The sequence below is a fragment of the Anopheles moucheti genome, chromosome X (genome assembly GCF_943734755.1).
Source record: "Anopheles moucheti chromosome X, idAnoMoucSN_F20_07, whole genome shotgun sequence".
NCBI classification, from domain to species: Eukaryota; Metazoa; Arthropoda; class Insecta; order Diptera; family Culicidae; genus Anopheles; species Anopheles moucheti.
Genome location: NC_069142.1, coordinates 14,298,021 through 14,322,549, shown reverse-complemented (window position 1 = coordinate 14,322,549; position 24,529 = coordinate 14,298,021). Strand labels below are relative to the sequence as shown.

At 44.7% G+C, this 24,529-nt stretch overlaps 6 protein-coding genes across 6 annotated transcripts; 4 read left to right on the top strand and 2 right to left on the bottom strand.

The window, feature by feature from the left end:
- Positions 1-1,869: 1,869 nt before the first annotated feature.
- Positions 1,870-3,728, bottom strand: LOC128307037 (vesicle transport protein SEC20). Its single transcript, XM_053044750.1, has 3 exons — positions 3,259-3,728; positions 3,011-3,183; positions 1,870-2,926 (listed from the first exon to the last, which is right to left on the bottom strand). Exons 1-3 carry the CDS (start codon positions 3,340-3,342, stop codon positions 2,479-2,481), a joined length of 705 nt encoding a protein of 234 aa, XP_052900710.1. The 5' UTR covers positions 3,343-3,728; the 3' UTR covers positions 1,870-2,478.
- A 514-nt stretch (positions 3,729-4,242) lies between these two features.
- On the top strand, positions 4,243-4,926 carry LOC128307044 (SOSS complex subunit C homolog). Its single transcript, XM_053044760.1, has 3 exons — positions 4,243-4,423; positions 4,522-4,676; positions 4,738-4,926. The coding sequence occupies exons 1-3, from the start codon at positions 4,396-4,398 to the stop codon at positions 4,924-4,926; spliced, it is 372 nt and encodes a 123-aa protein (XP_052900720.1). The 5' UTR covers positions 4,243-4,395.
- Positions 4,927-4,932: 6 nt separating this feature from the next.
- Positions 4,933-6,844, top strand: LOC128307038 (rRNA N6-adenosine-methyltransferase Mettl5). The gene is made up of 3 exons (XM_053044751.1): positions 4,933-5,353; positions 5,416-5,642; positions 5,762-6,844. Exons 1-3 carry the CDS (start codon positions 5,090-5,092, stop codon positions 5,916-5,918), a joined length of 648 nt encoding a protein of 215 aa, XP_052900711.1. The 5' UTR covers positions 4,933-5,089; the 3' UTR covers positions 5,919-6,844.
- A 759-nt stretch (positions 6,845-7,603) lies between these two features.
- LOC128307027 (E3 ubiquitin-protein ligase UBR1) lies at positions 7,604-16,707 on the bottom strand. The gene is made up of 9 exons (XM_053044737.1): positions 16,624-16,707; positions 15,251-15,628; positions 14,589-14,743; positions 14,115-14,327; positions 13,767-14,020; positions 11,994-13,685; positions 11,816-11,927; positions 11,535-11,663; positions 7,604-11,283 (listed from the first exon to the last, which is right to left on the bottom strand). The coding sequence occupies exons 2-9, from the start codon at positions 15,624-15,626 to the stop codon at positions 8,347-8,349; spliced, it is 5,868 nt and encodes a 1,955-aa protein (XP_052900697.1). The 5' UTR covers positions 15,627-15,628; positions 16,624-16,707; the 3' UTR covers positions 7,604-8,346.
- An 847-nt stretch (positions 16,708-17,554) lies between these two features.
- On the top strand, positions 17,555-18,464 carry LOC128307039 (NADH-quinone oxidoreductase subunit B 2-like). Its single transcript, XM_053044752.1, has 2 exons — positions 17,555-17,618; positions 17,734-18,464. The coding sequence occupies exon 2, from the start codon at positions 17,776-17,778 to the stop codon at positions 18,400-18,402; it is 627 nt and encodes a 208-aa protein (XP_052900712.1). The 5' UTR covers positions 17,555-17,618; positions 17,734-17,775; the 3' UTR covers positions 18,403-18,464.
- Positions 18,465-19,295: 831 nt separating this feature from the next.
- On the top strand, positions 19,296-24,468 carry LOC128306658 (Fanconi anemia group M protein homolog). The gene is made up of 5 exons (XM_053044236.1): positions 19,296-20,766; positions 20,841-22,996; positions 23,063-23,314; positions 23,381-23,632; positions 23,699-24,468. The coding sequence occupies exons 1-5, from the start codon at positions 19,296-19,298 to the stop codon at positions 24,263-24,265; spliced, it is 4,698 nt and encodes a 1,565-aa protein (XP_052900196.1). The 3' UTR covers positions 24,266-24,468.
- The last annotated feature ends 61 nt before the right edge of the window (positions 24,469-24,529 follow it).

Here is a 24,529-nt window from a genome sequence, read left to right as displayed (position 1 = left end):
CCCTTCGCTGTTGTTGTTCTGGTTCCACAACGGAGAAAATGGCAGATTCTTCCTTGTTTACAATTTGTGATGGTAGCAACAAAACCTAGCAAAGCGTGTTACGGGGAAAGGAGTAACAATTCTGGGGCAACTTTGTGGAACAAAGAAGATGAAGAAAAAAATACGACAAACAAAACAAGAGAAGCAGAACGCTCTAGTATGCAACAATAGGGTAATAAACATTGATGATAATAGTAGTAGACCTAGTTATTAAAAATATTTAAAAAAATCCAGACGAAATGCAAAATCAAGCGAAGCGGACGGAAGTGTAGTAGCTATTATACCATTAGCGTTTAGGATTTATGAATATGAAAGAAGCGTAAAGAAAAATCATTAATAAATAACCATGTGTTGGCACGACGTTCTAAACGACGCGCTTGAGGTGGAAAAACATGGGAGGGAGATATAGTGGAGCGCAGTTAGGCAGGTGTAGTAGTAATATAGAAAATAAAAAAAATACGGAAAACTCACCCCGCGACAGCGTTAAGCGGAATAATTGGTTGCGGGTAAAGAAGGGTGAGACATCCCTTTCAGCAGGCGCGTGTGCGCAAAGTACGCGTTTAGGTGGTAGGGAAGGGCGCGAAGAAATCTATAACTGTGATTACTATTGAGACAATTTAACAAAACAAAAAATGAAGAAGGCGAAGAACGAAACTGAAGGAAAATGATATCCAATTGGATGGAACAAATGTTACATTTTCTTTCTTTTTTTTAATGCAAATGTTTTTGTCCCCTCCTTTTACGACGAAGCGTATGGTTTGATTGCTTAAACCCCTCCCCTATCCCTTATCATTTTTAACGTGGTTTTTAGTTGCTTTTAAACAGCGGAATTAATTAAAAAACAAAAACCGCTAGATTCATTTCAAAAAGCGCCATGTTTTCATCGTGAAAGTGAACCAGAGTTTTGTTACTATAAAAACATTAAATTAAGTAGCACTAAAAAAAAACAACCCGGGAAGTAGAAACCCCTGCCTTTGTTCATCTGCGAGGGACGGGCAGGTAATAAATAAGCAGAAGAATGAACAAAACAAGCAAAAAACCAGAACAAAACACTAGCGAATTAAAAACTTTGAAATGAACGCAAGAGAATTAGAAGAAAGAAAACCCATACACAACATACACACTAACAGACATCTACACACCGAAACAGCAGTAAGAGCAACACACTATTGTAAGAAAATGTCGTGTAAGAGATAGAAAAGCAAGATATGTGAAAAGAAGCATTAAAAATAGAAGAGGAAAATGGGATAAAACAACCCGCAAAATTTCAAAATTGCCTGCGACCAGCAAGAAGTGATTGATATGATCAACGCTAATGGGAAAACAAGAATTAAAAATAAAAACAAAGCGTAAGCGGAAGAAATTAGTTACAGATAATACAAAAAAAGGACACATACATACACCTACACAGACACAATCAACATCAATTATCCATGTATGTATATGTATGTAAAACATATAAAAATTTTACCCATAACCGAAAATAAATCAGAGTCGAAAACTTGAAAACAAACACAACATAATTTCACGTCGTCTCTAAATCCTTTTCATCTTTTGCAAAAGAATGGATCGTGGAGGAGCTCTAGATTCTTGGATAGGTTTCTAAAGAATCGAAGAATGTTCAAAGATCTCTCATCTTCAGAGATTGGAAAATCTCTTGGGTACGATAAATAAAAATTAAATAATTCGTGATTAACCAGAGATTGATAAATATTCATACACGCATTAACCTCAGAACATAAAATAATTAGATTATATCTTCAAATATTCATACATCTTTCCACAATCACCTCTGGATTCACTTAAGAATCAAATGAAATGCTCTTCTCAAGTATGAGACTTTATTAATTCTTTCATTACAGTGAACTTCATTCAACTAATTCGTTAGTTTAGAATGACTCCTAATAATGTACTCTGTACTCTACATACTAAGGAGACGTGACTGAGATGAAAGATCTCCAGGTGGTGACTTGTTCATCAAGATCACATTATCGAGAAATAATCCTGTATTTTGCTACAATTTATATACAATCATTTATTCGTTAACCTCGTTATTTACAGATGCGCTATCACCTGGCAATTATTTTTTAGGTAGAATAATATTTATCCATGCTTTCGGGCTGTAACGGTTTGTGATCCGAACATTAGATGGGGCTGAGGCTCACCGTTTTGTTACTCTAAGTCAGGGGTCTACACACTGCAGCCCTCGAGTGCCTCCAGCCTCTGTGTAAATGGCCCGCAAGTTAATGTGCAAAAGTCCCCCAACTAAGATTTTTTTCTTCAATCTATGCGACCCGTGGACTGATAAGTTTGGAGAACCCTGTTCTAAATCAATTCGGTATTTGTGAACCGCATGCTCCAGCTGTAGCTCCTTCTCCCTACTACGTAAATTCACCCGGGTAGCATTAAACAATTAAATTTAACGTGTTCGTAACTCTGTTAAAATAAACGTTTCCAAAGCACATAGAAAACACTAACCAAAAACAATTGCAAGCCGAAAAAGGCGAGGACTTTGTCGGTGCAGTCCCGGCGGCTGTATTTCTGCAGTAGTTTGCTCGACTGGTAGATTTTGCCGGCCGTGTTCAGCAGCTCGTCGCGCGTACTTTCCACCGTCGCACTGGTCGTTAAGAGCATATCGAGCGTCGCGGCCGATTTCTGTGTCGTATCGTGCAGTTGCTTCGAGATGGAAATCATCCGTTCGGTAACACTTTCCTGTTGTAACAGCAACGCAGAGCTGCGATACGTCTTCGAACCAGCACTAGCGTTCGTCAGCTTCCGCTGTCGTATTTCGCTCGCTTCCGGACGTAGAGCAAAGAGTTCCTCCTTGTTGGACTTTTCTATCTCAAGCATGGTTGTAATATTCGCTTTCCGGAAGGCTTGCAGCGTTCTGTGGATGGATGGGAAATGGGCAATTGTTGATTCATTTCCTCAAGCATTCATTAAAAAAAACTGATATTTTTAGATAATTTACTTGGCATACTGTTCGCGATTCTTTTCTACCTCCTCAGCGAGCTTGTCGTCCGTCTCATCCCGTGCCAACACATCCATTCGATCGATACACTTTCGCAGTGCGGCCAGCTTATCTCTGCCAGCCTCATTCAATGTTTCCAGCTCACGTAACGTGCCACGAAAGTTTGTGATGTCCTGACGAGGTTAAAAGGGTTAAGAAGTAGCAACGGGAGAGCAAATTTTTTTCGCCTCCTTTATTTATTCCCTTACCATAATGATTGCCTTTGTGCGTAAGTTATTGTCCAGTACCTCTTGTCGCATTGCCGAAACGTCGGTGTAGTTTGGTAGCACCATTTTCGTGTAACTAAATCCACACAACTTTTGGCAGTTCTTCCTGCTATTTTCTCAAATTATACTAGGCTTTACTGCTAATAAGGAATAAGTTGGTCTTTACTGGAATGCTAATAAGTTTGTTGGCTTATTCTTTCGGGTGTAAACAAAGCTTTTCGCCACGACGACTGACAGCCGCAAGGAGACAGGAGACCAGATGATGGAATCCGATTGACGTTTTGCTACGTGACAAGCGCAGAAACCCCCGTTTCAATAAAATCGTTGGCCTACTATATTCACATATTCCGATCCGGGGCTGAGCGATCTCTCGCCTCGCTTGAGCTCTCAGCGTGTGTCTGAGCCATCTTGGGATGTTGCGTGAGTTGGAAACATTGAATGAGGCCTGCAGAGGTAAGCTGGCCGCACTGCGAAAGCCATCATTATAAAAGCGTCCTTGGGCTCCCGTCGGTCCAGCCCGGCAAAGGGCGCCTTTTCGGGTGACATTTGCAGATTGGAATTATCTTGATATAAACAAACTAAAATTACGGAATATTTTATAAATGCTGTGGTACGTGAAAGATTGTTAGATAAAAAAATAATGATTTGTTGCAATTTTTGTGAAAAATCAGAAAAAAAACAATAATTCATATTAATAGTAGTTTAAATTAAATCATATTCGACCATTTAAAAAGCATGACATAATTTTCGAGAGAGCACTTCATATAAATCTACGCACTACGAAGGTGTGAAACATGTTGTTTAGCAACTTTTGGCCAGTAGGTTTCGGTCTGTAAAACAGATGCGATATTTTTCGTTCACAGGAATGTACGGTGGTGTGGTGGAAGTGGTGACATGGCAGCCATTATGACCGTCAAACAAACCCTTCACACGCGTGAAGAGTACCGTCACATTGCCGAAGCCTGATTATCGTAATTATTTTTCGCTCCATTGCTGCATCTATTTTTGTTTGTTTGTTTGTTTGTTTATCGCAAACAAAAGTGTTCGAACGTCTCATGCAAGTAGCAATATCTTCCTTCTTGCTTTGCTTTCCTTTTTCCAGTGCATGCAATTAGTTTAATGGCTTTTCCGTCATCTACTAACCAGGGTAAGCGCTATTAGTTGCGATGTGACTCAGGCGAATGCTTCTTTACCCGTCCGTCTTTTATTTCTGCTTGCCAAATCATCTCTATTGTTTGTTTACAGACGTCACGAAAAAGATACTGGAAGACATCCAGATGAAAAAGCAGCTGCTGCAGAAAGGGGTCAATTCGCATTCGCCCGGCTTTGGCAACCTGTACAACACGTCCCTCGGTTTCGGTAGCCTGTACACACCGTCGCCATTGTTTCAACTACCGAAGGTACAAACTTCTGGTGTGGTGGAGTATGTACGATAACTAACGCTGTTTGTCGCCTATACAGTATACAACCACCGGCGGGCAGCCGAACGACAGCAATCAAAGCATCTCGAAGGGCGTCTGGAGTCAGGCAATCAATCAATCGTTTGGCTTCTTTGTACCGCAGGACTCACTGTTTGGGAATAATATTCTACCGGTACTGCCACGATACGACAATCCATCGATCCATTACGCTAGTACGCCGAAATTTTGAGGGTAAATGAAGGAGTTCCTCTAGATACGATACAGTACGCTTTGATATACACGCATACACAATTTACTTTAGTTTGGAGATATTTCCTTCTCCAAATTGCGAAAGGGCACTTTATCCTAAGTATACTCTTTCCCAAAACTCTTGGCTATCACCAATCTAAATAATGGCTTGCATTAAGCTAAAGCACCTCGAGGAATATCTGCAGACAGTGAACGACTTCAAGGATCCGAAGGTGCGACTCGAACAGTACCAAACACCGCCACACATCGCCAGCCAAGCACTGTACGCAATTCAGACCAAGTATGCTGATCTGGAGAAGCGGATGGTGCTGGATCTGGGCTGCGGTCCGGGCATGCTATCTATCGGCGCCGCCTTACTCGGTGCCGACTATGTTCTTGGGGTGGAAATCGATCCAGATGCTGTCGACGTATGCTCCGAATGGACTGCTCCATTACAGGCAAAACTAATGGCGCTTTGTTCGGCTTTCAGGAGTTCCGGAACAACTGTGACGAGATGGAGCTAGACAATGTTGACTGTTGTCAGGTGAATGTAATGAACCTTCCTGCACTGTGGCACGGTAAACCGTTGTTCGATACGGTGCTGCTTAATCCACCGTTCGGCACGAAGAAGAATAGCGGTGTTGATGTTGCCTTCCTGAACGTTGCCCTAACGCTGGCTCGCAGTGCCGTTTATTCCTTGCACAAATCTGCCACAAGGTATGATTGTCATCTGACATAACGCAATACACTAAATACTATGTGTTAGAATATCTTACAAATTCGACGCTATCGTAGCAACTAAATTAATGTAACCCCTTTTTTGGGACGCGGTACAGAGAGCACATCAAGAAGAAGGCACAGGAGTGGAACGTTCGTGCAATCCAGATAGCGCAACTGCGCTACAATCTGCCACAGACATACAAATTCCACCGACGACCGAATGTGGATGTGGCCGTGGATTTGTGGCGTTTTGAAAGTAAAAACTGCGGCTAGGTTAGCTTTTCATACTAATGTCACGAACGCTAAATTGTGTTATGTTGGTAACGAACGAGTTTAACCTTCGCAAACTAATATTTAGGCCAATATGTCCCAACAGTAGCGAGCGATTAAGAGCGATTGATCTTTATTGTTTGATCATGCATCTTTAGTCAAAAGTGGAAACAACAGGAATATTACTGTTTGCTGCACGATTAACACTAGAGCTATCAGGGGCTTTTTATTATCAACGTTTATTGTATAATCAATTTCTATTGTGCGTTAATATGTTTTGGAGCTCGTGTTGCAGAACAGATATGTAAAAGTCATGCATCAACTCTGCACTCTGCAATCTCGAGAATGAGTGCAATTAAAATTAAGCTTACAATGTAGTAAAATTAGCTCGGCCGGTAATTCTAGTGTTAAGAGACAACATTCTGGTGTAAAGACATTAGTGCGTTTTAGTTCGATCCAGATTTTTAAATTAGCTTTCGATACGTCAGTTTATATTTTTATACTATTTCCAGTTTTTGATACGGTAGTTTTTTTTTTATTTGTTAAGCACACAAGTTAAGCGTAAACAGATACAAGCAGCCTTGCACCCGAAAAATATAGATTTCCAATATTGTGTATAGATTATCCTAACTTGTTCACACTGCAATAACATCGCGCTATATAGGGCCATCCACGCCTCGAAGGTAAAAACTTCGGGTGAAACCACCTTCCAATAAGTCAAACCAAGATCCCGGCATGCGGCTGTCCTACGTTGCGGATATGTGGAAGAACAACGGGGCAACCGCAACAATTACGAGCTGTACGGTGATGAGTTCACTGAGCTAAACTCACCACGCCCCGGATGACCCAACAGGAGATCAGTCAGAAAAGAACAAGGAACTAATAAAGATGAGCTTCGAAGAGATGAAGAGAAACAAGCGTACGACAAGCGAGAAAATCCTAACTGTTTGTTTGTTCAAACTTTAATCCCAATGCTTGTGGACGGCTATCGAAGCGAATGCCATCACACTGACAGTGGAATGGACACCTTTGGGTAGTTAATCTAAGACAAACTCTTCCATAAACTGTTGCTGGGATTTAGTTCTACTTTACGTACGTTTATTTTACAACACCTTCCATTTTACCACAGGGATCTCTTGTTTTCTCCCCTTTCCCCCACACACACACGTTCACTCTGAATTGGTTCTGTGTAAGTTGTCCGCCTTGCTGTTTTCACCTTCGTTCGAAGGGCGAACACGATGATCGTGTGTCCGGGTTCTTTCTTACTCTGCCGCGTTCAGTTTAGGGGTTGTATGTTGTGTGTTTTAATCGGTTCATTTAACAGCTTTATTTGTTTCTTTGTTTGTTTGTTTCGTTTCTTTTCCTCCATTAGTGCGCAACATCAAACATAAGCCCCTAGGAGCAGGGTGTTGCCACAACGTCGAGCAATTGGGAAAACAAATTAAATGGGGAAAAACAAAGGAAAACGATACAATGTTAAAGTAAAATCACACAACAAAGCAACGGTATATATATACATATACACTGATATATATATATATACATATATCGATGATGGGATAATGCGGAAAGAATAGTCCAGACAAATGCGTTAATTCGTGGAGAAATTGTTGTATGGTCTAGATTTCTTTGCTTCAGTCTTATCCTTCCTATTAAATCATTCTGCCTATATTTTCCGCTCTCCGAAAAATCTCTTTCCATCCCTTTTTAGTTCCATTTTCTTTTGCCATTCTGCAGAGCTATTTTCGAAAAATAAAAAAAACCATTTCTCGGTCTTTTCTTTTTCGTATCTTACATTCCGGATGTTTTCCTGTTTTCGCTTGCTAAGACCATTGCTTCCCCGTTATTCCACACAAATTCAAAGAGAATTTTGAATCCTGCCCTAAACTTGTCTCCTCCATAACCATAGCTCTCCGCTAGGGAGTTTTAACCCATTTCCTTCTGCTCCTGCTGCCCTCTAACCTCTGTGTCTTCGAATATATATATTTTTAATATATGAATAAGCTAATAGTTCTTCTCTCTTGCTTCGTCATACGATGATGACCGCATTCTTTAGGTAGAAGCCCCATTTTCGCCGTGTTTCGTTTCCGCGATTAGTAAAATATATACATGTAAATGTACATAAAAACACGCAAACACACATATTACGGGGTGTTACACAACCTTGGGTTCATCACTGAACTCAACCAAATCCTGCCCCGAAAAGTGTGCGTTCATCAAATAACACCGCGACCCCACATGGCTGCTTCTGGTTCGTCCAAAATAGATGAGCCGCTCCAGAGGACACATACACATATACTGTCAAATTCTTCACACTTCGCGTGCATCGATTTGGACCAGAGAACCGAAATAATATTGAAGTAAAAAATAAGTTTATCGCCCCATCTCTCCCCCATTTCTCTCCTGTCGCCGCGCTCGTTGCTTCGTCCTTTTAAAGGTTCTGCCACTGGGTTGCAAATATTGTTTGCTGGGCTTCGTTACGCCGCGTAATTTCCTCGTGCAGATCGTGCTTGAGCCAGATCAGATACACCTTCTGGTAGCGTTCCTTGCACAGTCGGAGCGGATTACCACGGCGCAGCCCCTGATCCGTTTCACCGTACTCATCGACGTACGGTGCCGGAATAAAGCAACCCTTGTTGATGCCGAGCAGCAGTATTTCTGCATCCCGTATGCGCAGAAAGATCCCGATGCCGGCACCACACTCCGCCGTGTGGTACGTGCACGAACCGACCGAGCTGTTTTCCAACTCCTTCTGGCAGCAGAACGACTGCGAACAGAGTATGACACCACAGACCAGACACATGGTCGGGTTGCGCGAATCGTCCCGGATGTTGTTCGGACAGGTAAACAGCGACACACTGTTGATCAGATCGCTATAATCTTCCGGCAGATCGATGAGCCGGCGGACCGGCGGTGCGGACTGGAAGAGCGCTCTCGGTTCACCGAGCAGCTGGGCCTGGCGCGCGTAGCGCATGCGATTGATTTGATCCGAGTTGCAGAATGCCAACCGATCGATCAGGTCGTACGTATGCTGACCGGGGCCGAGATAGACGAGCGGATCTTCCTGCAGATCGAGATACGTCATCATCGGATGGTAATCGTGCTCCGGCACATCGATACACTGGGGCATCTCGATATCGGTGATACCGTGAAACAGCAGGCAGCAGCACCGCAGCAGCGTGTAGCTTTGCGTCTTAATGTCGCTTATCAGCTGCTGACAGAGCCGCTTCTGTTCCGCGACCGTGCCGCGGAGAACGATGTTCGCCGTGTTCGTAACATTCTCATCTGGGTGCGGCTGATGGATATTGTACTGCTGAAACAGCACTAGTAAATTACGCTCGGCACCAGTGAGCTTCATCGTGCTGTCCACGTTCTGCGCATCGCATTTCGGCTGCTGTTCCGCGTCTAATACCATCGGCGGATCAATGCCGCTTACCGACGTGATGATGGAGCGCAGCATGTTCACCATAAAGATGGCCAACACGATCGAATGATCCAGCGCGTCACCCTTGGGGATGCGCTCCCTGCGCAAAAAGCTGTAGAGGACGGAGCGTGTCGTAAACAGGCACGTGTTGAGCAGCCCGAACAGGTCCCAATCGAAGAAGGACTGTGATGGTTTGTGCCCGAACAGTGTCTCGTATATGTCCGCCATGAACACCGCAATTCGATTTTGTACGAGAACCGTCGGTACCAGCGGACCCATCGCACAGGCCGCTCGTACAAGCCCGCTTAGACAGGTGGAGTAGCGGATGGACAGTTCACTGCCCAGCGGACGCTGCAGTACGCGCAACTGCATTTCGATCGATTTAATCGTGTACGAAAGGGTCACCCAGGGTGCGAAACACTCGGCGAATCGTTTCGCCTTGTACGGTACGGTTGTGAAGCTGCGCACGTTCTTAGCAAAGTTTAGCAGCGCGTCTTTGATGGGGCGATCGAACAGCCGACCGACCAACGGCGGATCACGCCGTGTGCCATAGTAGCGCAAACGGATACCGTACTTCGATTCCACGTCTCTCAACACCAGTGTGGTCAGGAGCCCCGACGGTACCGTATTCCAGTCCGTCTCCTCATCACTATAGTTGACTTCCACATCCTCATCCCCATCCGTCGAGGATATGTTGAGGAACTCATCATCGGGCGAATCATCATCCGTCTGCTCTTCGTCTGCGGCTTGTTCGTCGTCTGCGGCTTGTTCGTCGTCTGACTGCTGTTGCTGCTGCTGCTGCTGCTGCTGTTCGGGTTGTTCATCGCCCGATTGCTCGGGAGGTGGTGTGGTTTGCTGTCCCTGCTCCACTTGGTTCGCCACCGGCTCTTCGGGGTGATAAACGGGTGCTACGAGGTCAATGCTCATCGGTTGATGTTCCGGTTCGTTGAAGTGCATGACGAGTGGGCCATCTCGTGGGTCATGAAGGAGCATCTGGGTCAACAGGGCGCTAGCATATTCATTCTGTTCGATGCGGCTCAGCGCGTTGAGCGTGAACTCAAACATGAACGGGTACCAGAGCGAGAAAGTAAACTTGTTCGGATGGGTCACCGGCTCCTCCGGTATCTCGTTGAAACCGGCCGCTTTTACCGCGGCGTCCACCCGCGCCTTAGCGCTGCTGGTGATTGTTTCGTGCGGTGGAATCAGCGGCAACAGGCAATTGCTCAGGAAACGGCATAGCGGGCACAGAAATTCGTTCTTCTCGATGTCAAATAGTATCGGGGCACGGTTTCGGTACGGGCGACGATTTTCCTTAATCACCTCATTGTTGAAATATTTATCGAAACAGGTTGAGTGCATCACATGGCCGCAGGTGGTAAGATGCGGCGATGGATGGGTTCCTGTCTCGATCAGCTTCAGTATGCCACTTTCGTCCGACTGCGTGTAGCGCGACAGCACGCTCGAACGCTGTACGAACGCGGCGTACACCATGCTGACCGATTCGTACGTGCCGAGTACGGTCTTTTCCGAGCAGAGGATGCACGAATACTGCAAAGCGGCAGTATCGGCTGGCCGTGTTGGAGTCCGTTTCGGACCGAGCGCTACCAAGCTTGCGGTTGTCGAATGCCAATCCATTTCGGTTGCCACAACTGGTTCACCCTCCTTCGGCTCGGCCATTTCCTCGCTCTCGTCGGTAAACATATCCGGGTTTGTGGTCATGAACATTTGCTGTGCCTTCTGCATCTGTGCCATCACCTGGGCACGCCTTTTTGCGGCCAGTTTTGCACGCTCCTCCTTTTCCAGGCGATCAGCATCTACCGACGATAAGCCACTACCACTTGATTCCGCACGATCAATCTCGCCTTGAATCAGGCTCAAACGTTTTGCCTCCATAGCTTTGTAGCTCTGAATGGTCCAACGCAACAGATCCCGCAGTGATTCAACCTGAAAATATAAGTGAATGCAATTGTATTGGTCTTTATCCACGAACTCTACTAAGCGGAACTGCTTATTTCATCGTTTGCCTCCATACTATAAACCCAATTTAATCAAAAGGATAACATTCGTACATGTCCAGATGAGAACATATCAAGAATGATATACTGCAAATGAAAAGGTTTCGCCATTTTGGTGGATAGTCGTGGCATGAATTTGGTTTCGTGGCGCATGGTTTCATATATTTTGTTTTTACTTACCCTTGGACTCTTGGCGAGTTCTTCCAACAGCGGCAGAAGCTTGATGGTTTGGCTTCGTTCGTAGAATTGCAGATATGGATAGTGTCCGGACTCTTCCTCTTGAATGGCATACCCTATCAAGTGCAACACCTACAATGGAAATTAAATTAAAACCATATTTAGGAGTATTCAATCAACATTCATGTCGCGGAAGCGCGGCGCTAACTTCCAAAGGCACTCTACCCTAACTTTGGTGTTAATAAAAAAAAAGTAAAAGATATCATAAGTGTGAAGATACTTACGCGTTGCAGTTGTCCTTCGGTAAAGGTCATTGAGGTTAAATCCAGCGCACGGTTTAATATGACATTAATAATTTTCAGCATCACGTCGCAATGTAGCAAATTTGGAATATTACTAAAAACGACAAAACAAAACATTGACTTCAAATCTACGCAACGGAATGTGACTGCTTTGTCTTACTTGAACATTAGGGTCAGCTTTGGTAGGGCGGGTGGCGGACAGCACACGAGTTCGTTCTTTTCCTTCTTCTGTTTTCGTTGCCGTTCCTCAGATTTCGACTTGTCTTCCTTGGTATAGTGGTAGAAGTATAGATTGTACCAGGTGTAGTACTCCGGCTTGAGTACGTACATGCCCCGCTTTTCCGCGGCGTTCGGCTTCTCAAACACAGCAACGTCGTCGATCACGGACTCGAACATGATTTCGCTGCAATTATCCTCGTTCAACGCACGGCTCAGCTCCGAGTGCGAGTGGGACTTGATGCAAAGCTGCTGCACAATTTCCTTCTTAATTCGATCACTTTCCGTAACAGCACCGACGCCGGGCACGTAACGTTCGCCGATCACCACGATAAGCAGCTCGAGAAACTCCTCGATCAGCACACCGGTTTGACGGATGTAATCGTCGTCACCACCAGTAGCCTCCGAACTGCGCGGTCTTTCCTGCAGATCGTTCTCCAGCCATTCGATCAGCTTGTATTTGTTCAGCACATGGATGATGTACTCGTTAGACTCAATCAGTGATGCGCCCAGCTGCAGGATAACGATATCGCGATCGAGCATCTCATACCGGCACTTGACGTTCCGGTAGAAAAACAGCTGATTGATTAATGCGTACCCGTTCCGGCGCCACATGCCGGCGTGTACCTGCGACATCATGGTGCGAGCGCACAGTACCGGCTCGATGATCTGCTCGAGCGTGGGAAAGTCGGACGAACTGGGAGCCAACGTGCTGAATGTAAAATTGTGCCGTTCGAACACTGTGTAGAGGCCGGCAAGGAAACGCGTCAAAGGCAGATGTACAGAAACCGGACGGGATAGCACGTCGTATGTCAAACAGGTGGCACTATGATTGGCCACACAGCGTACGACTGTATCGGATTCCTGGGCGATGAATTTGGTATCGTTAAGGGCCGTCATTACCATGCGAAAAACTTTGAGCAGCACAACGCGATCGGTCGCACACCATTCCAGCACGAGCGTTATCAGGTGCGATAGTTTAATGTGCAGCGTAAAAGCCGTTTCCCATTCCTGCTCGTACTCGATATGTTGGCCTACCTGGCGCGTCGCCGCATCCATGCCCTGCATACACCGGAGCAGGCGGATCAGCTGCTGCAAACCGTGTAGGAACCCGGTACGCAAATCATTCATCCATTTGCTCGGCTTAAAGCTCAGCAGATACTTCAGATCGATCAATATGTAACCGGCACGTTTGAAAGCGTTCATCGTGGACGTGTTTTTGACAAACACCAGCTGTCGGTTCTTCACGTACTGGTCGATTGCCTCCGAGCAGTAGGTGTGCATCAGCTTAAAGAAAGCCGATTCTTTTTCGATCAGATAGTGAGCAATCGTCGGCACAGTGAACAACTGCACGCTCAGCGACACGATCGAAAACGAATGGTAGTGATCATCGCGGATAAAATCTTGCATCAACGAAGCGTACAGTTTGGTGAACGTTATCGCTAGCTGCTTTTTGTTATCGTAGTCCATCAGCATGCCGGAAATGAGCAACCGGTGCCAGGAAGTGCGTGCCGACTTCCACAAGTTATGATCGTTGCTAAGGATGAACTTTAGGTTGTACATCTCCTGCTGTTTGGTGATCGTCTCTGCAAAAATGGTCCGGAACGACGAGTGTTTTGTCAGAAACTCTTGAAACCTGCGTATAACAAACATGTGCTATTAATAAACAACATAAAAAGCATCTTCAACAATGAATAAAAAAGAAAAGTATGTGTACCATGAGAGCATCTGCATTGCCAAGTGCTGACAGGCGACATCGTTGCGATGCATAACTGTCACCTTCAACGGTTGTGATCGGTTATGCAATCCGGAAGTACGCATCGATTTAATTTCGATATTTTCCTTCAACTTTTTGCACACCTCAAACGAAGCGCATTTAACCACTGCACGCCCTTCACGGTCAATACTGGTCACATATTCGATCGCTTGCTTATGGTCGCATTTCACTATCGCTGTTAAGGTCAGAATTACCTGCAAAAACCACACAAATAAAGATTTGTTTTTCAAATCGATTGCGTTTCGTGAGTTGGGCACGTGTTCGGGTTTCCCGCGCTGCTTTCCATACCTGTTCAAATGTATGCGTTTCATCGTTGTACAGAATCGTACAGTGCGTATGTTCGTCGTCCTCACATTCGGTAAGGTTACCGGTGGCGTGCATTTGCAGTGTCTGCATGCAGTAGTCCAGTATGGCACGGAACACGATCGAACAGCGCTTCTTTTTGTCCTCCGATAACGGCACCTGCTGTTGTTCGCCTTGTGCCTTATCATCGGAAATGCTCTGTTGATGGTGGAAAAATCGAAGGTTTATTGTGTTGATTTGCGCATGTTGTTTTTCATTGCTAGAAGCAATTAATTCGGATGTGTGTGTGTGTGTGTGTTGCTAAAACCCGCGATCTTGCCCGGCCTATGTATGTACTATGCAAAGGGGTTTTACTCATTTGAGGGAATGGCAATTCGACCTCGAAATAGATACTCATCACAACCCCAATCTGCAATAGACACATTGATCCGGCTGTTCATCCGGCTCCTTGATACTTACAGCATGTTCCTCACAGTATGGAAACTTTTTCCAAGCTTCCACATCACCACAATCGCAGCAACCTCCGCCACCGGAAGTGGCCATTTTGTATTTATGTGTACGATGCACGGACTTTTTGAAACATGTGGAACACAGTACACATGTTGGATCCATACCTGGAAGAAATTATATAATTATACTTAGTACAACTAAACTAAAACGAATTACACACCAATTCAATTGCAAGAATATACATTAAAAAATCTATGTTGAAATAAGGTACTTGTAAACGTATCTATCTCAGAATCAGAAAATCTTGGACATCGAGACTATTCCAATAATTCCACACTCCAGCAGAACATGTTTAGCTGCTTTTGTTTTTTACGTGCGTGTCAGTTTACACGATATAGACGATTAAAAAAGAGTTTGAATAAAAAAAGAATTTTCTATCTATCTATCGGTTCTATCGTCAAATAATGTACTTTCGGCGTAGAAATGTGCAATGTTATGATTTCAAAGCAAATTGTTCAGCAGAAAACAAAAAGATTAATGCGATTACAAACAAACTAATGCTGTTTTGAGTTTCAATAAACCTATAGTTATTCGTACGCTACAATTGTACGACAAACCAACCGCTTACAGAATCGATAGGGCGTTCAATTTTGATGTAACTAATTACTTACTGCATTCACGACAACTATAAGTTGGTTCGCCGATTTTAAAAACGCGTCCACACACGGACGACACGGTGTCGGTCTGTTTGATTTGTTCCAGGAATTCTTCCGGACGCGGGCCACAGATGAAACGCTCCATAAAGGAAACGGTAGCTGCCTTAACGACGGCTACGTTAAACACAACGTCGCCGATCAAGTAGACATTGCCACCCTGTGCGTTCTCGTCTTCACGCTGCTGTGCTGGTAACTGAGCGCCCGCATCATCCGGTTTTGGCTCTGCTGCCGATGTCACAATATTTTGTATATAACGAACTATCACGTCCGGTGTCATCGAGCCATCCTGTAACCTATCTTCCCACCGTTGAATAACCCGATCGCTGTTCATTTCTGCGGACGAGAGAATAAAATAAATGACAAATGCGACAACGGAACAATAAGAATGAGGAGATTGGACACCACTTCCGTTGCCCACATAGGAATTCGGTGATTCAGCATCAGCTTAACAACAACAGTGACACGTTAGGCGTGAAAGAAAGTGAAAACTATTGCACATCTAATTTTCCTTTTTCGCTCAAACGCCACTGACATGCACTCTTCGCTATTGCACACACAGTGGCGTGGTGGGGAACGAGAGGGAGGAACGACCGAATGGAAAAGATGATTTTCCAACCCTCGGTTATGATGGAAAGGGCAGTTCCACGGGAAGATTTTTCTTTGACAATCAACGCACGAATAAATCACTGCTGGCTGAGAGATGTGCAAATGGAAGTGGGGGATACATTTTTATATTCCTTATTAGTTATGATTGCTTTGCTACGAACGCTCGGAGGAAATATTCCCTAACGAAATGTCGTCTTTTACGTGGGGGGGCCCCCTATTCACAAAGAACCTATCTGTTAACACACAGCGCCACATACTTTATATCAGTTTTTCTCGAAATGGTGCTATTGCCTGATACAGGATAGTCCTTGTTGGTTATGATTGGTTTGCTACGTACGATAGGAGGAAATATTGCCTACTGTGATGTCGTCATTTATGTCGGAGCCCCCTGTTCACAAAGGACCTATTTGTTAACACACACTTTTTCTCTCTGCTTTCCTCCAAATGGTGCTTTTGTCTAATGGGGGATGTTTTTACCCTTCGAAGTTTCTTCCGAAATAGATTTAAGAAAACTACCTGCAAAATGGACGACACACACATACACACAATAGCACAAACGGGAAGAGGGACAAGAGCTACCAGCCAGAGTAAACTCAAGGTAAAATTGGAACACGGAACAAAAAAAACTGTTCCGCAAAATGGCGACTCGTGTGCGTTCCAAACAGTAAAATAGGTGGACGAACATTTTCGTCAGTACTTCTCCATTAGCTGGAGTCGCTTACCTTGTTCAGGAGGGCACAGCCAAAAGAAAATAATAACTTCACTCGCTTCTTTCACAGAACCACCCTACTCCAACAAAGTCTGACGAAACAATGAACAAAAACGTCATGGCGTTTCGATGAATATGCAGGCCCAGTACGAAACTGTCAAACCAAGCAAAAGGTTTATATATATATATTGCGTACGAAAAAATACGTAATTTTCTAGAAAATACATACGAGAAAAAAAAAATTTTTTAAACATGCATGCGGCGAACGTTTCCTCCTCTTTTGATGCAATTGGAAGAAATGTACTGTTTATCACTGATACAATGGCGAGAGCCATCATCACAACCCTTTTTTTTAATACACATTTTCTGCCAAACAAGCATATTCCATGAATTCTGACTAACTGTTCACTGTTAGTAATAATAGTTAGTTAGTAGTAATTCAGTAATACGTAAAACTAATTAACACTACGGAAGAATGCTGAAGAATTACTTGAAGATGTGCTAGGCATGAACTTTCGATCACGATCGTCCGTTAACCGTCCGGTAAAATCGAATGTTCTTCATAAAAACTGATACAAAATAGCTTCGGCTTCTAATTTAAAACCCAACAACTCTTCCAAATACAATTTTTCTTGCTATACAAAGCAATTTTTTGGACTTCAAATGGTGTCGTTTTTGGTGGAGCCGACTTCTGATTCATATTTTGAACATCGTTTTTGTTCAATTACATTATTGTATCACATTGGTTCGTAGCGATTGATGCTATTTTCCAGTATTGTGCATCATGTTGCACAATAACTGCCAGAAACCATGTTAATTTTTATTTTATTTTGAGTAAAATTAATGCTAATTCGCATCACAGCTTTATCACAATACCTTGCTGTCATCTGTCATCTGTCATCTGTCAAATTAGACATCTGTGTTTTTTTTCGTTTGTTCTTTCACCAGCTTATGTAAAAACGAACCCGGGTCTGTGTGCCTCAATTGATCTATAATTCTGTGGTAAAAGTAAGGAAAATAGCAAACAGTGCATAATCGCACTGATTTCCCACATCGCAATATTGATTTGGTACGGATATCAACTTCCTCTCTCTATTTTCGATTTCTCATGTCAAAATTTTAGAGCGGCGCACGGACCAGTGAAACTCAGAATTCTACCCCCAAAATGTTGGCCGTTCGTCCACTGTTGACGAAGGCACTGTTGCTGCCATCAACCAACGGTGCCGCACAAGTTTTACTACGATCAAAGGCCACGTTGCCAGTGGTTGAGAAGGATAAACCGGAAAAGCTTCCATACTCCCCGTTCGGCACGAAGCAGTCGAGCTTGGCCGACTGGACCGTGGCACGGCTGGACGATGTGCTGAACTGGGGCCGTAAAGGTTCGATTTGGCCGCTAACGTTCGGGTTAGCGTGCTGTGCCGTAGAGATGATGCACATCGCCGCCCCACGCTACGACATGGATCGGTTCGGCGTCGTATTCCGTGCTTCACCTCGCCAGGCGGACGTGATCATCGTGGCGGGTACGCTGACGAACAAGATGGCACCGGCCCTGCGCAAGGTTTACGACCAAATGCCAGAACCGCGCTGGGTCATCTCGATGGGTAGCTGCGCGAACGGTGGCGGCTACTACCATTACTCGTACTCGGTGGTGCGTGGTTGCGATCGGATCATTCCGGTCGACATTTACGTCCCCGGATGCCCACCAACAGCGGAGGCCCTGCTGTACGGCGTCCTGCAGTTGCAAAAGAAGGTCAAGCGTATGAAGACGCTACAGATGTGGTATCGCAAATAAGTAACTTCCGTTCATTTCTCTGTTATTTTGGCACGTCAAACGAAATAAAATTGTAGATCGTATATATCGTTGATTGCAATCACGATTTATCTTTTCTCGTTCAACTGGATGGGTCAAGATATTAAGGGGGTTTTCGTCAGATGGGTGTTTGGCAATGCGGAGATTTTGTCAGCCAAAAGCAGTGAAGTTCAAGTGCCTTGAAATGTACTGCGTTGTGGTTGTGGTAAAAATAATCTTGTTATTCATATTTTTTCGACAAACAGTTGTCAGTTATGGGTGCACAGCTCGAAAGATATTTGTAGCCTGCCAATGAGCTGTTGGTATTTTTCATGTCTACCGAGAGACATACACAACCCGTATCTCTCTTTTTTGTTTGAGTTTGATCTGATTGCCCGCTAAACCGCATTAGCATACAAAATTTGCATGTGATTTGAGGAATTATAATTAGAAGAACTTTGGAGATTGCGGCTTTACTATGCAGTGAAGTGAAAATACCTTCCCTGTACAATGAAAATGGGTAGTTCCACAATGGCCAAACCAATTTCAAACGCAAAAACAAAAAGTTAAGAGCATGTACAACATTTGAATTGCTATTTATGTTTTGTTTTCCAAAAAATTAAGAAATACCATGTTCATGCGCCCCAGTGAAAATAATAACCTTACATGTCAGCGTCAAACCACAGTTGAATTAACAACAATTGTGATTATGTCTGGCATCATAGAAGGAAAATAGGAGAAGGAAACGCCGAAGACATTATACTTATTATCGCGATTTATTTTGCATCATTACTTATATGTAGTCGTGTGTTGCGATCATATTGTTGCGTGTTTTTTGCGCTATATTTCAAGTGGTGTTGCGGAATATCCAATCAAATCAAACTGCAATCCACACGATGGCTCAAAACATATCGAACGATTCACTGGATGATATTGAAAACAGATCAGATGTCCTGAACCAAACCCGCTACTCGTTGCAGGATGCGTTCGCACTGCGCAACGATCCGTTCGAACTAAACGATGTAGAACTGCTGGACACGAGTGTGACGGACCTAATGGACGATCCGTATCGAATGAAGCTGCGACGGAATAGCAACTGCGACGGATTCGACCAAAGCCTCGGCGACAGCTGGATCTATCCGGCCAACTATCCGATGAGGCGGTATCAGTTCGCTATCACGGAAGCAGCACTGTTTAAAAATACACTAGTGGTGTTACCGACTGGACTGGGCAAAACATTTATAGCTGCAGTCGTGATGTACAACATATATCGATGGTATCCTACCGGTAAGGTGATTTTCATGGCACCGACCCGTCCGCTCGTCAGTCAGCAAATTGAGGCGTGCTATAGGATTATGGGCATACCCCGATCAGACACGGCGGAGGTGACCGGGAAACAGCCACGTCACAACCGTTCCACGCTTTGGCAAACGAAACGCGTGTTCTACGCCACTCCGCAGGTCGTACAGGCGGATCTGGAATCGTCCGAGCAAATATTACCTGTTGAGCAGGTCCGGTTAGTCGTGATCGACGAAGCACACAAGGCAAAGGGACGTTACGCATACGCGAACGTGATACAGCGCATTGCAGAACACAACCCAAACTTTCGAGTGTTGGCATTGTCCGCAACACCCGGCCGCACGCTGGAGGACGTTGCTGAAGTGATCAAGAATCTTCTTATCTCGCACGTTGAAGTGCGCTGGGAAAATTCGATCGACGTGTTGCCGTACGTGTTCCGGAAAGACGTTCGTACTATCGTAATACCGCTCGGGCAGACGATAGCTAGCGTGCGGAGGGAACTGCAACGGTTAGTCAATCCCTATCTGCAGCGTTTGCTCGAATCGAACGTTTTCACACATTATCCTGGCACCATTACGCCCGGTATGCTCATTATGAGACAGAAACAGTATCGGGGAAATGCGCTCCTTCAGCGGCATCCTAACCATAGTGTCATTATTGCTGATTTCGGTGTTTGCATTAGCATGTACCATGCGATGGATTTGCTCGTTAAGCACGGAATAAGGACGTTTCTTAATTTTTTCGACGATAATGGGGGAACGAACGGGCAGGAGAAATATTTCGTCGCAAAGGACCGACAAATCAAGACCTTTTTAGACCAGCTACGGGAGCAGTTTCAGCATCGCGAACGGCAGCAAAGTGCGAATGATTCGGGTATTATAACCGGTAACGATGACATCGATTTCGGACACCCCAAGTATCGCATACTGGAACAGCAGTTGATGACATTTTTCAAAGAGTTCCCGGACTCGAAGTCGATAGTATTTTGCGAGTTTCGCGATTCGGTTGCTATGATCAAACGAATGCTAAGCAACAATCAACCGTTAATACGACCAAACTGCATTGTTGGTAAGATAGTGTTCCCTATTCGCTTTCAGGCTGTTTGATTTTGTCCCAATATTAATCAGTATGTGTTTTTTTAGGGCAAAGTAGAGCCAGCGGTGTTCGAGTGGCACAACATGAACAGATTGACGTTATGCGCCACTTCCGTTCGGGTACTTACAACACCCTTATCGCAACGTGTGTCGCCGAGGAGGGTATCGATGTTGGTGAGGTAGATCTGATAGTGTGCTTTGACATTGCTAAAAATCCTATGCGATTCGTGCAAAGAATTGGTCGTACGGGACGGCAACGAGTCGGGCGGGTGTTAATGCTTGTGACCGAGGGCGAGGAACACGACACCCTAAAGCATGTACTTGCGTCAAAGGACAAAACGAACCAACAGCTGGCCCGCAGCAAAGACATCCTTCGTATCCTTTACCCACATTCGCCCCGTCTGGTACCGCCCGGGTTACAACCCAAATGCGTAACAATGTACATGAACATCCCGGATGAGCAAGCAACGGTACGACAAGTGCGTTCGGATTCATCCGACGGAGAAGGTCACAGCGCCAACATTAAGAGCGGTCGAAAGAGGAAAAAAACCAAACGACTGAATGATGCGAACGAAGCGATAGAACCGTCATCAAAGCGAAACAAACGCACCACGAGAACGAGGGATGTAAGAGATTTTTTTACGCGACAACGAACTGACCCAACGGATCCGCTAGATGCTAGGGAGAGGGACATATTTGCGGTGGAATCGCCTATCCGGGGAAACAAAGATGGTTTGATGGATCGATCGCATATCGTGAATACATCCATACCGATCGATCATACGATTCGCTTGGGTCGCACAGACACTCAAGTAGCTATCGACACACTTTTACAGCCCCTGGTGCAGCATTACAGGAAATTATGCCGGCATAAATTCCTTTACCGCCAGAAGCTGCTAGACACACCCAAGCTGGCAAGAATAGAACTTCATGAAGCGTCCAGGAACGTGCCTGTGCAGGACGATCTGCTTGATCTTCCAGAGTTGGTTCCGCACGGGATGGTACGTGCCGATGCTAGTCAAGCTGCTGAAGAGTGCTTTATAGTAGACAAGTCCATCTCAAATCTGTTTGATTCGTCGCTTTGTCTGATGGAGACTACGTCTAATGTCACGTGTCCGCAGGAAAGTCCAACTATACCACCGAAAGCATCTGCAATCGTGAGTGGGAAGAAATCACGCGTATCAACGCTGAAAAAACTCAAAAAACAATCCACCTCACCGAAGGATTTATCCAATAGTCCACTTCTGTTGGCATTTAATCGTTCGGTGCAAAAAAGAATAAATTCCGATTCGCTTGAAACACCGGCACGCAGTAACCGCAATGTTGTTCCATCAGAAATACTGCAAGGGCAAAGATGCAGCGTTTCACAACGTATAGTTTTGGAATACTTTCATCTGAAAAGTTTGGATGATATATTTGAAGACGATTCCCTCGATTGGTCGGTACCGGAAACAGATGCTGCAGTTAACGAAGGACAGCAAAGCGGCGAAAGGCTTAAAGGAACATCCATCAGTAGGAAACTTTTCGGTTCGGAACATAAAACCGAACAAACAACAAACAAGGTAGCAGAGATATTTGTGCCGAAGGAAGACACGTATGTTTGCAAGCAGCCGATTCTCGAAATTACGTCGGATATACAGCATAAAACATCTACTGACCGTAGGTTGGAAAGCTGCAGTAATGTAAGCATGAAAAATTTTGACCTGGGTACGGCAGAGCTGATTTTTCAAGATGATAGCACCAGCGATAGGTATGATAGCCCCACGTCGTTCAAGTCTACTTTCATCGATCTACCGCAATCTCAAACTAGCGCCTTAAAAAAGGCGAGTTTGTGCACGCAAAAGCATACAGTCAGTGACACCATTAGCAAAGACGCAATGTACTGTCTTCCAGGCAAATCGCCATATTTTGTTGCTTCTTTGGCGAAAATTACCCCTGCGGGCAAGGCGAAAAATGAGAATAAATCGCTTGATATAAGTGAACCGATGGATATGGGATCGGTGAGTAGTACGAATAATCATTCCTGGGTTGAGGAAGTAGGCATGAATGACAGTATTATCGGACAGAAGACTAGGCCAGCCAGAATCGATTCCAGCTCGGAAAGCTTGTTTGACGATCAACCTAACAATGCTATTCGACGTTTAATTGGCTCTTCGATAAGAGACGAGGAGAAAAACGATGACGTTTTCTGCCATGCTCCTGAGGTAAGTCAATGCTTGTTCTGGGAGACATTTGACTACTACATCTAGTAACCTTTATTTATGTTACAGGTACGCTCGTCAAATCAGTACAAAAAACAGTACATGGATATGGGATCTCGGAGGAGTATCAATAATAATTCCTGGGTTGATGAGGTAGGCATGAATGAAAGTATTATCGGGCAGAAGACTAGGCCAGCCAGAATCGAATCCAGCTCGGAGAGCTTGTTTGACGATCAACCTAACGATGCTATTCACCGTCCAATTGGCTCTTCGATAAGAGACGAGGAGAAAAATGATGACGTTTTCCGCCATGCTCCTGAGGTAAGTCAATGCTTGTTCTGGGAGACATTTGACTACTACATCTAGTAACCTTTATTTATGTTACAGGTACGCTCGTCAAATCAGTACAAAAAACAGTACATGGATATGGGATCTGGGAGGAGTATCAATAATAATTCCTGGGTTGATGAGGTAGGCATGAATGAAAGTATTATCGGGCAGAAGACTAGGCCAGCCAGAATCGAATCCAGCTCGGAGAGCTTGTTTGACGATCAACCTAACGATGCTATTCACCGTCCAATTGGCTCTTCGATAAGAGACGAGGAGAAAAATGATGACGTTTTCCGCCATGCTCCTGAGGTAAGTCAATGCTTGTTCTGGGAGACATTTGACTTCTACATCTAGTAACCTTTATTTATGTTACAGGTATGCTCGTCAAATCAGTACAAAAAACAATTGAACCGCGGCCAAAATAATATAAAAAAAGGCAAACGGCTGGGTCGTGGCTTCCTACTAACCCAAGCCGCAGTATCAGACGACGACGGCGACGATGAATCCGGTGACGAAAGCGATGGCATAAATTCATTAGCAAGCTTTGTAACCTCATCAGACGATGAGCGGTGTACGGGGGACATGAGAGCGGTTTATCTACAGTCGGTGCGCAGTCCATTGGCTAGCCGTGGTCGCTTCAAAATACCGCCCAATGCGTTAAACACTCGGGACCGGTTACCGGTGCTGAACGACACGGATGCATACCACAGCGTAGAGGACAGCTGCGCGATGGATGAAAAAGATACGGAATTATGCTCCTTTGTCGACGACAACATTATTAAAAACTCAGACACGGAACTTTCCGAGCTTGAGATAGCCGAACGTATACTCAAGGAGCGCCGCCGACGGAAACGGCAGGCTCGTTGTTCGGGTGAGAACATTTTGACAGGAACGAAGAAACGACGGCGTGTTATTCAGATGATATCCTCCGATTCCGACTGATAGTCTGTAAGAAAGATGCAAAATACTAAAGAAGAAGAAAGATGCGAAAGCAAGATGCGAAACTAATTTTAATCTGTTGCATTTCTTTAACGCGTTATAAGCTGATCAGTAGAACAGATCAGTGAAGCTGATCAGCAGAGGTGTCTCTCAGAGGTCCTATAGGTAAGGGTTGAAAGACGATAAGAATTGGAGAGCCAAATTGCGAAACGATGTTACATTTTTGCAATAATCGGATGCTTTTGTTGATGTTGGTTTAGTTACCCT

Excerpts from the sequence above, each read along its gene's own strand:
- LOC128307039 (XM_053044752.1), top strand. The coding sequence starts at position 17,776 with ATGTTGGCCGTTCGTCCACTGTTGACGAAGGCACTGTTGCTGCCATCA.
- LOC128307044 (XM_053044760.1), top strand. The coding sequence starts at position 4,396 with ATGGCTTTTCCGTCATCTACTAACCAGG. Across the intron at positions 4,424-4,521 it reads TCCGTCATCTACTAACCAGG|ACGTCACGAAAAAGATACTG; the intron begins GTAAGCGCTATT and ends GTTTGTTTACAG. Across the intron at positions 4,677-4,737 it reads CATTGTTTCAACTACCGAAG|TATACAACCACCGGCGGGCA; the intron begins GTACAAACTTCT and ends TCGCCTATACAG.
- LOC128307038 (XM_053044751.1), top strand. The coding sequence starts at position 5,090 with ATGGCTTGCATTAAGCTAAAGCACCTCGAGGAATATCTGCAGACAGTG. Across the intron at positions 5,354-5,415 it reads TCGATCCAGATGCTGTCGAC|GAGTTCCGGAACAACTGTGA; the intron begins GTATGCTCCGAA and ends TTCGGCTTTCAG. Across the intron at positions 5,643-5,761 it reads TTGCACAAATCTGCCACAAG|AGAGCACATCAAGAAGAAGG; the intron begins GTATGATTGTCA and ends GACGCGGTACAG.
- LOC128307037 (XM_053044750.1), bottom strand. The coding sequence starts at position 3,342 with ATGGTGCTACCAAACTACACCGACGTTTCGGCAATGCGACAAGAGGTA. Across the intron at positions 3,184-3,258 it reads GCACAAAGGCAATCATTATG|GACATCACAAACTTTCGTGG; the intron begins GTAAGGGAATAA and ends TAACCTCGTCAG. Across the intron at positions 2,927-3,010 it reads AATCGCGAACAGTATGCCAA|AACGCTGCAAGCCTTCCGGA; the intron begins GTAAATTATCTA and ends ATCCATCCACAG.
- LOC128306658 (XM_053044236.1), top strand. The coding sequence starts at position 19,296 with ATGGCTCAAAACATATCGAACGATTCACTGGATGATATTGAAAACAGA. Across the intron at positions 22,997-23,062 it reads TTTTCTGCCATGCTCCTGAG|GTACGCTCGTCAAATCAGTA; the intron begins GTAAGTCAATGC and ends TTTATGTTACAG. Across the intron at positions 23,633-23,698 it reads TTTTCCGCCATGCTCCTGAG|GTATGCTCGTCAAATCAGTA; the intron begins GTAAGTCAATGC and ends TTTATGTTACAG.
- LOC128307027 (XM_053044737.1), bottom strand. The coding sequence starts at position 15,626 with ATGAACAGCGATCGGGTTATTCAACGGTGGGAAGATAGGTTACAGGAT. Across the intron at positions 14,021-14,114 it reads AAACGCATACATTTGAACAG|GTAATTCTGACCTTAACAGC; the intron begins GTATGGAAAGCA and ends TGGTTTTTGCAG. Across the intron at positions 11,664-11,815 it reads CCGAAGGACAACTGCAACGC|GTGTTGCACTTGATAGGGTA; the intron begins GTAAGTATCTTC and ends TTTCCATTGTAG.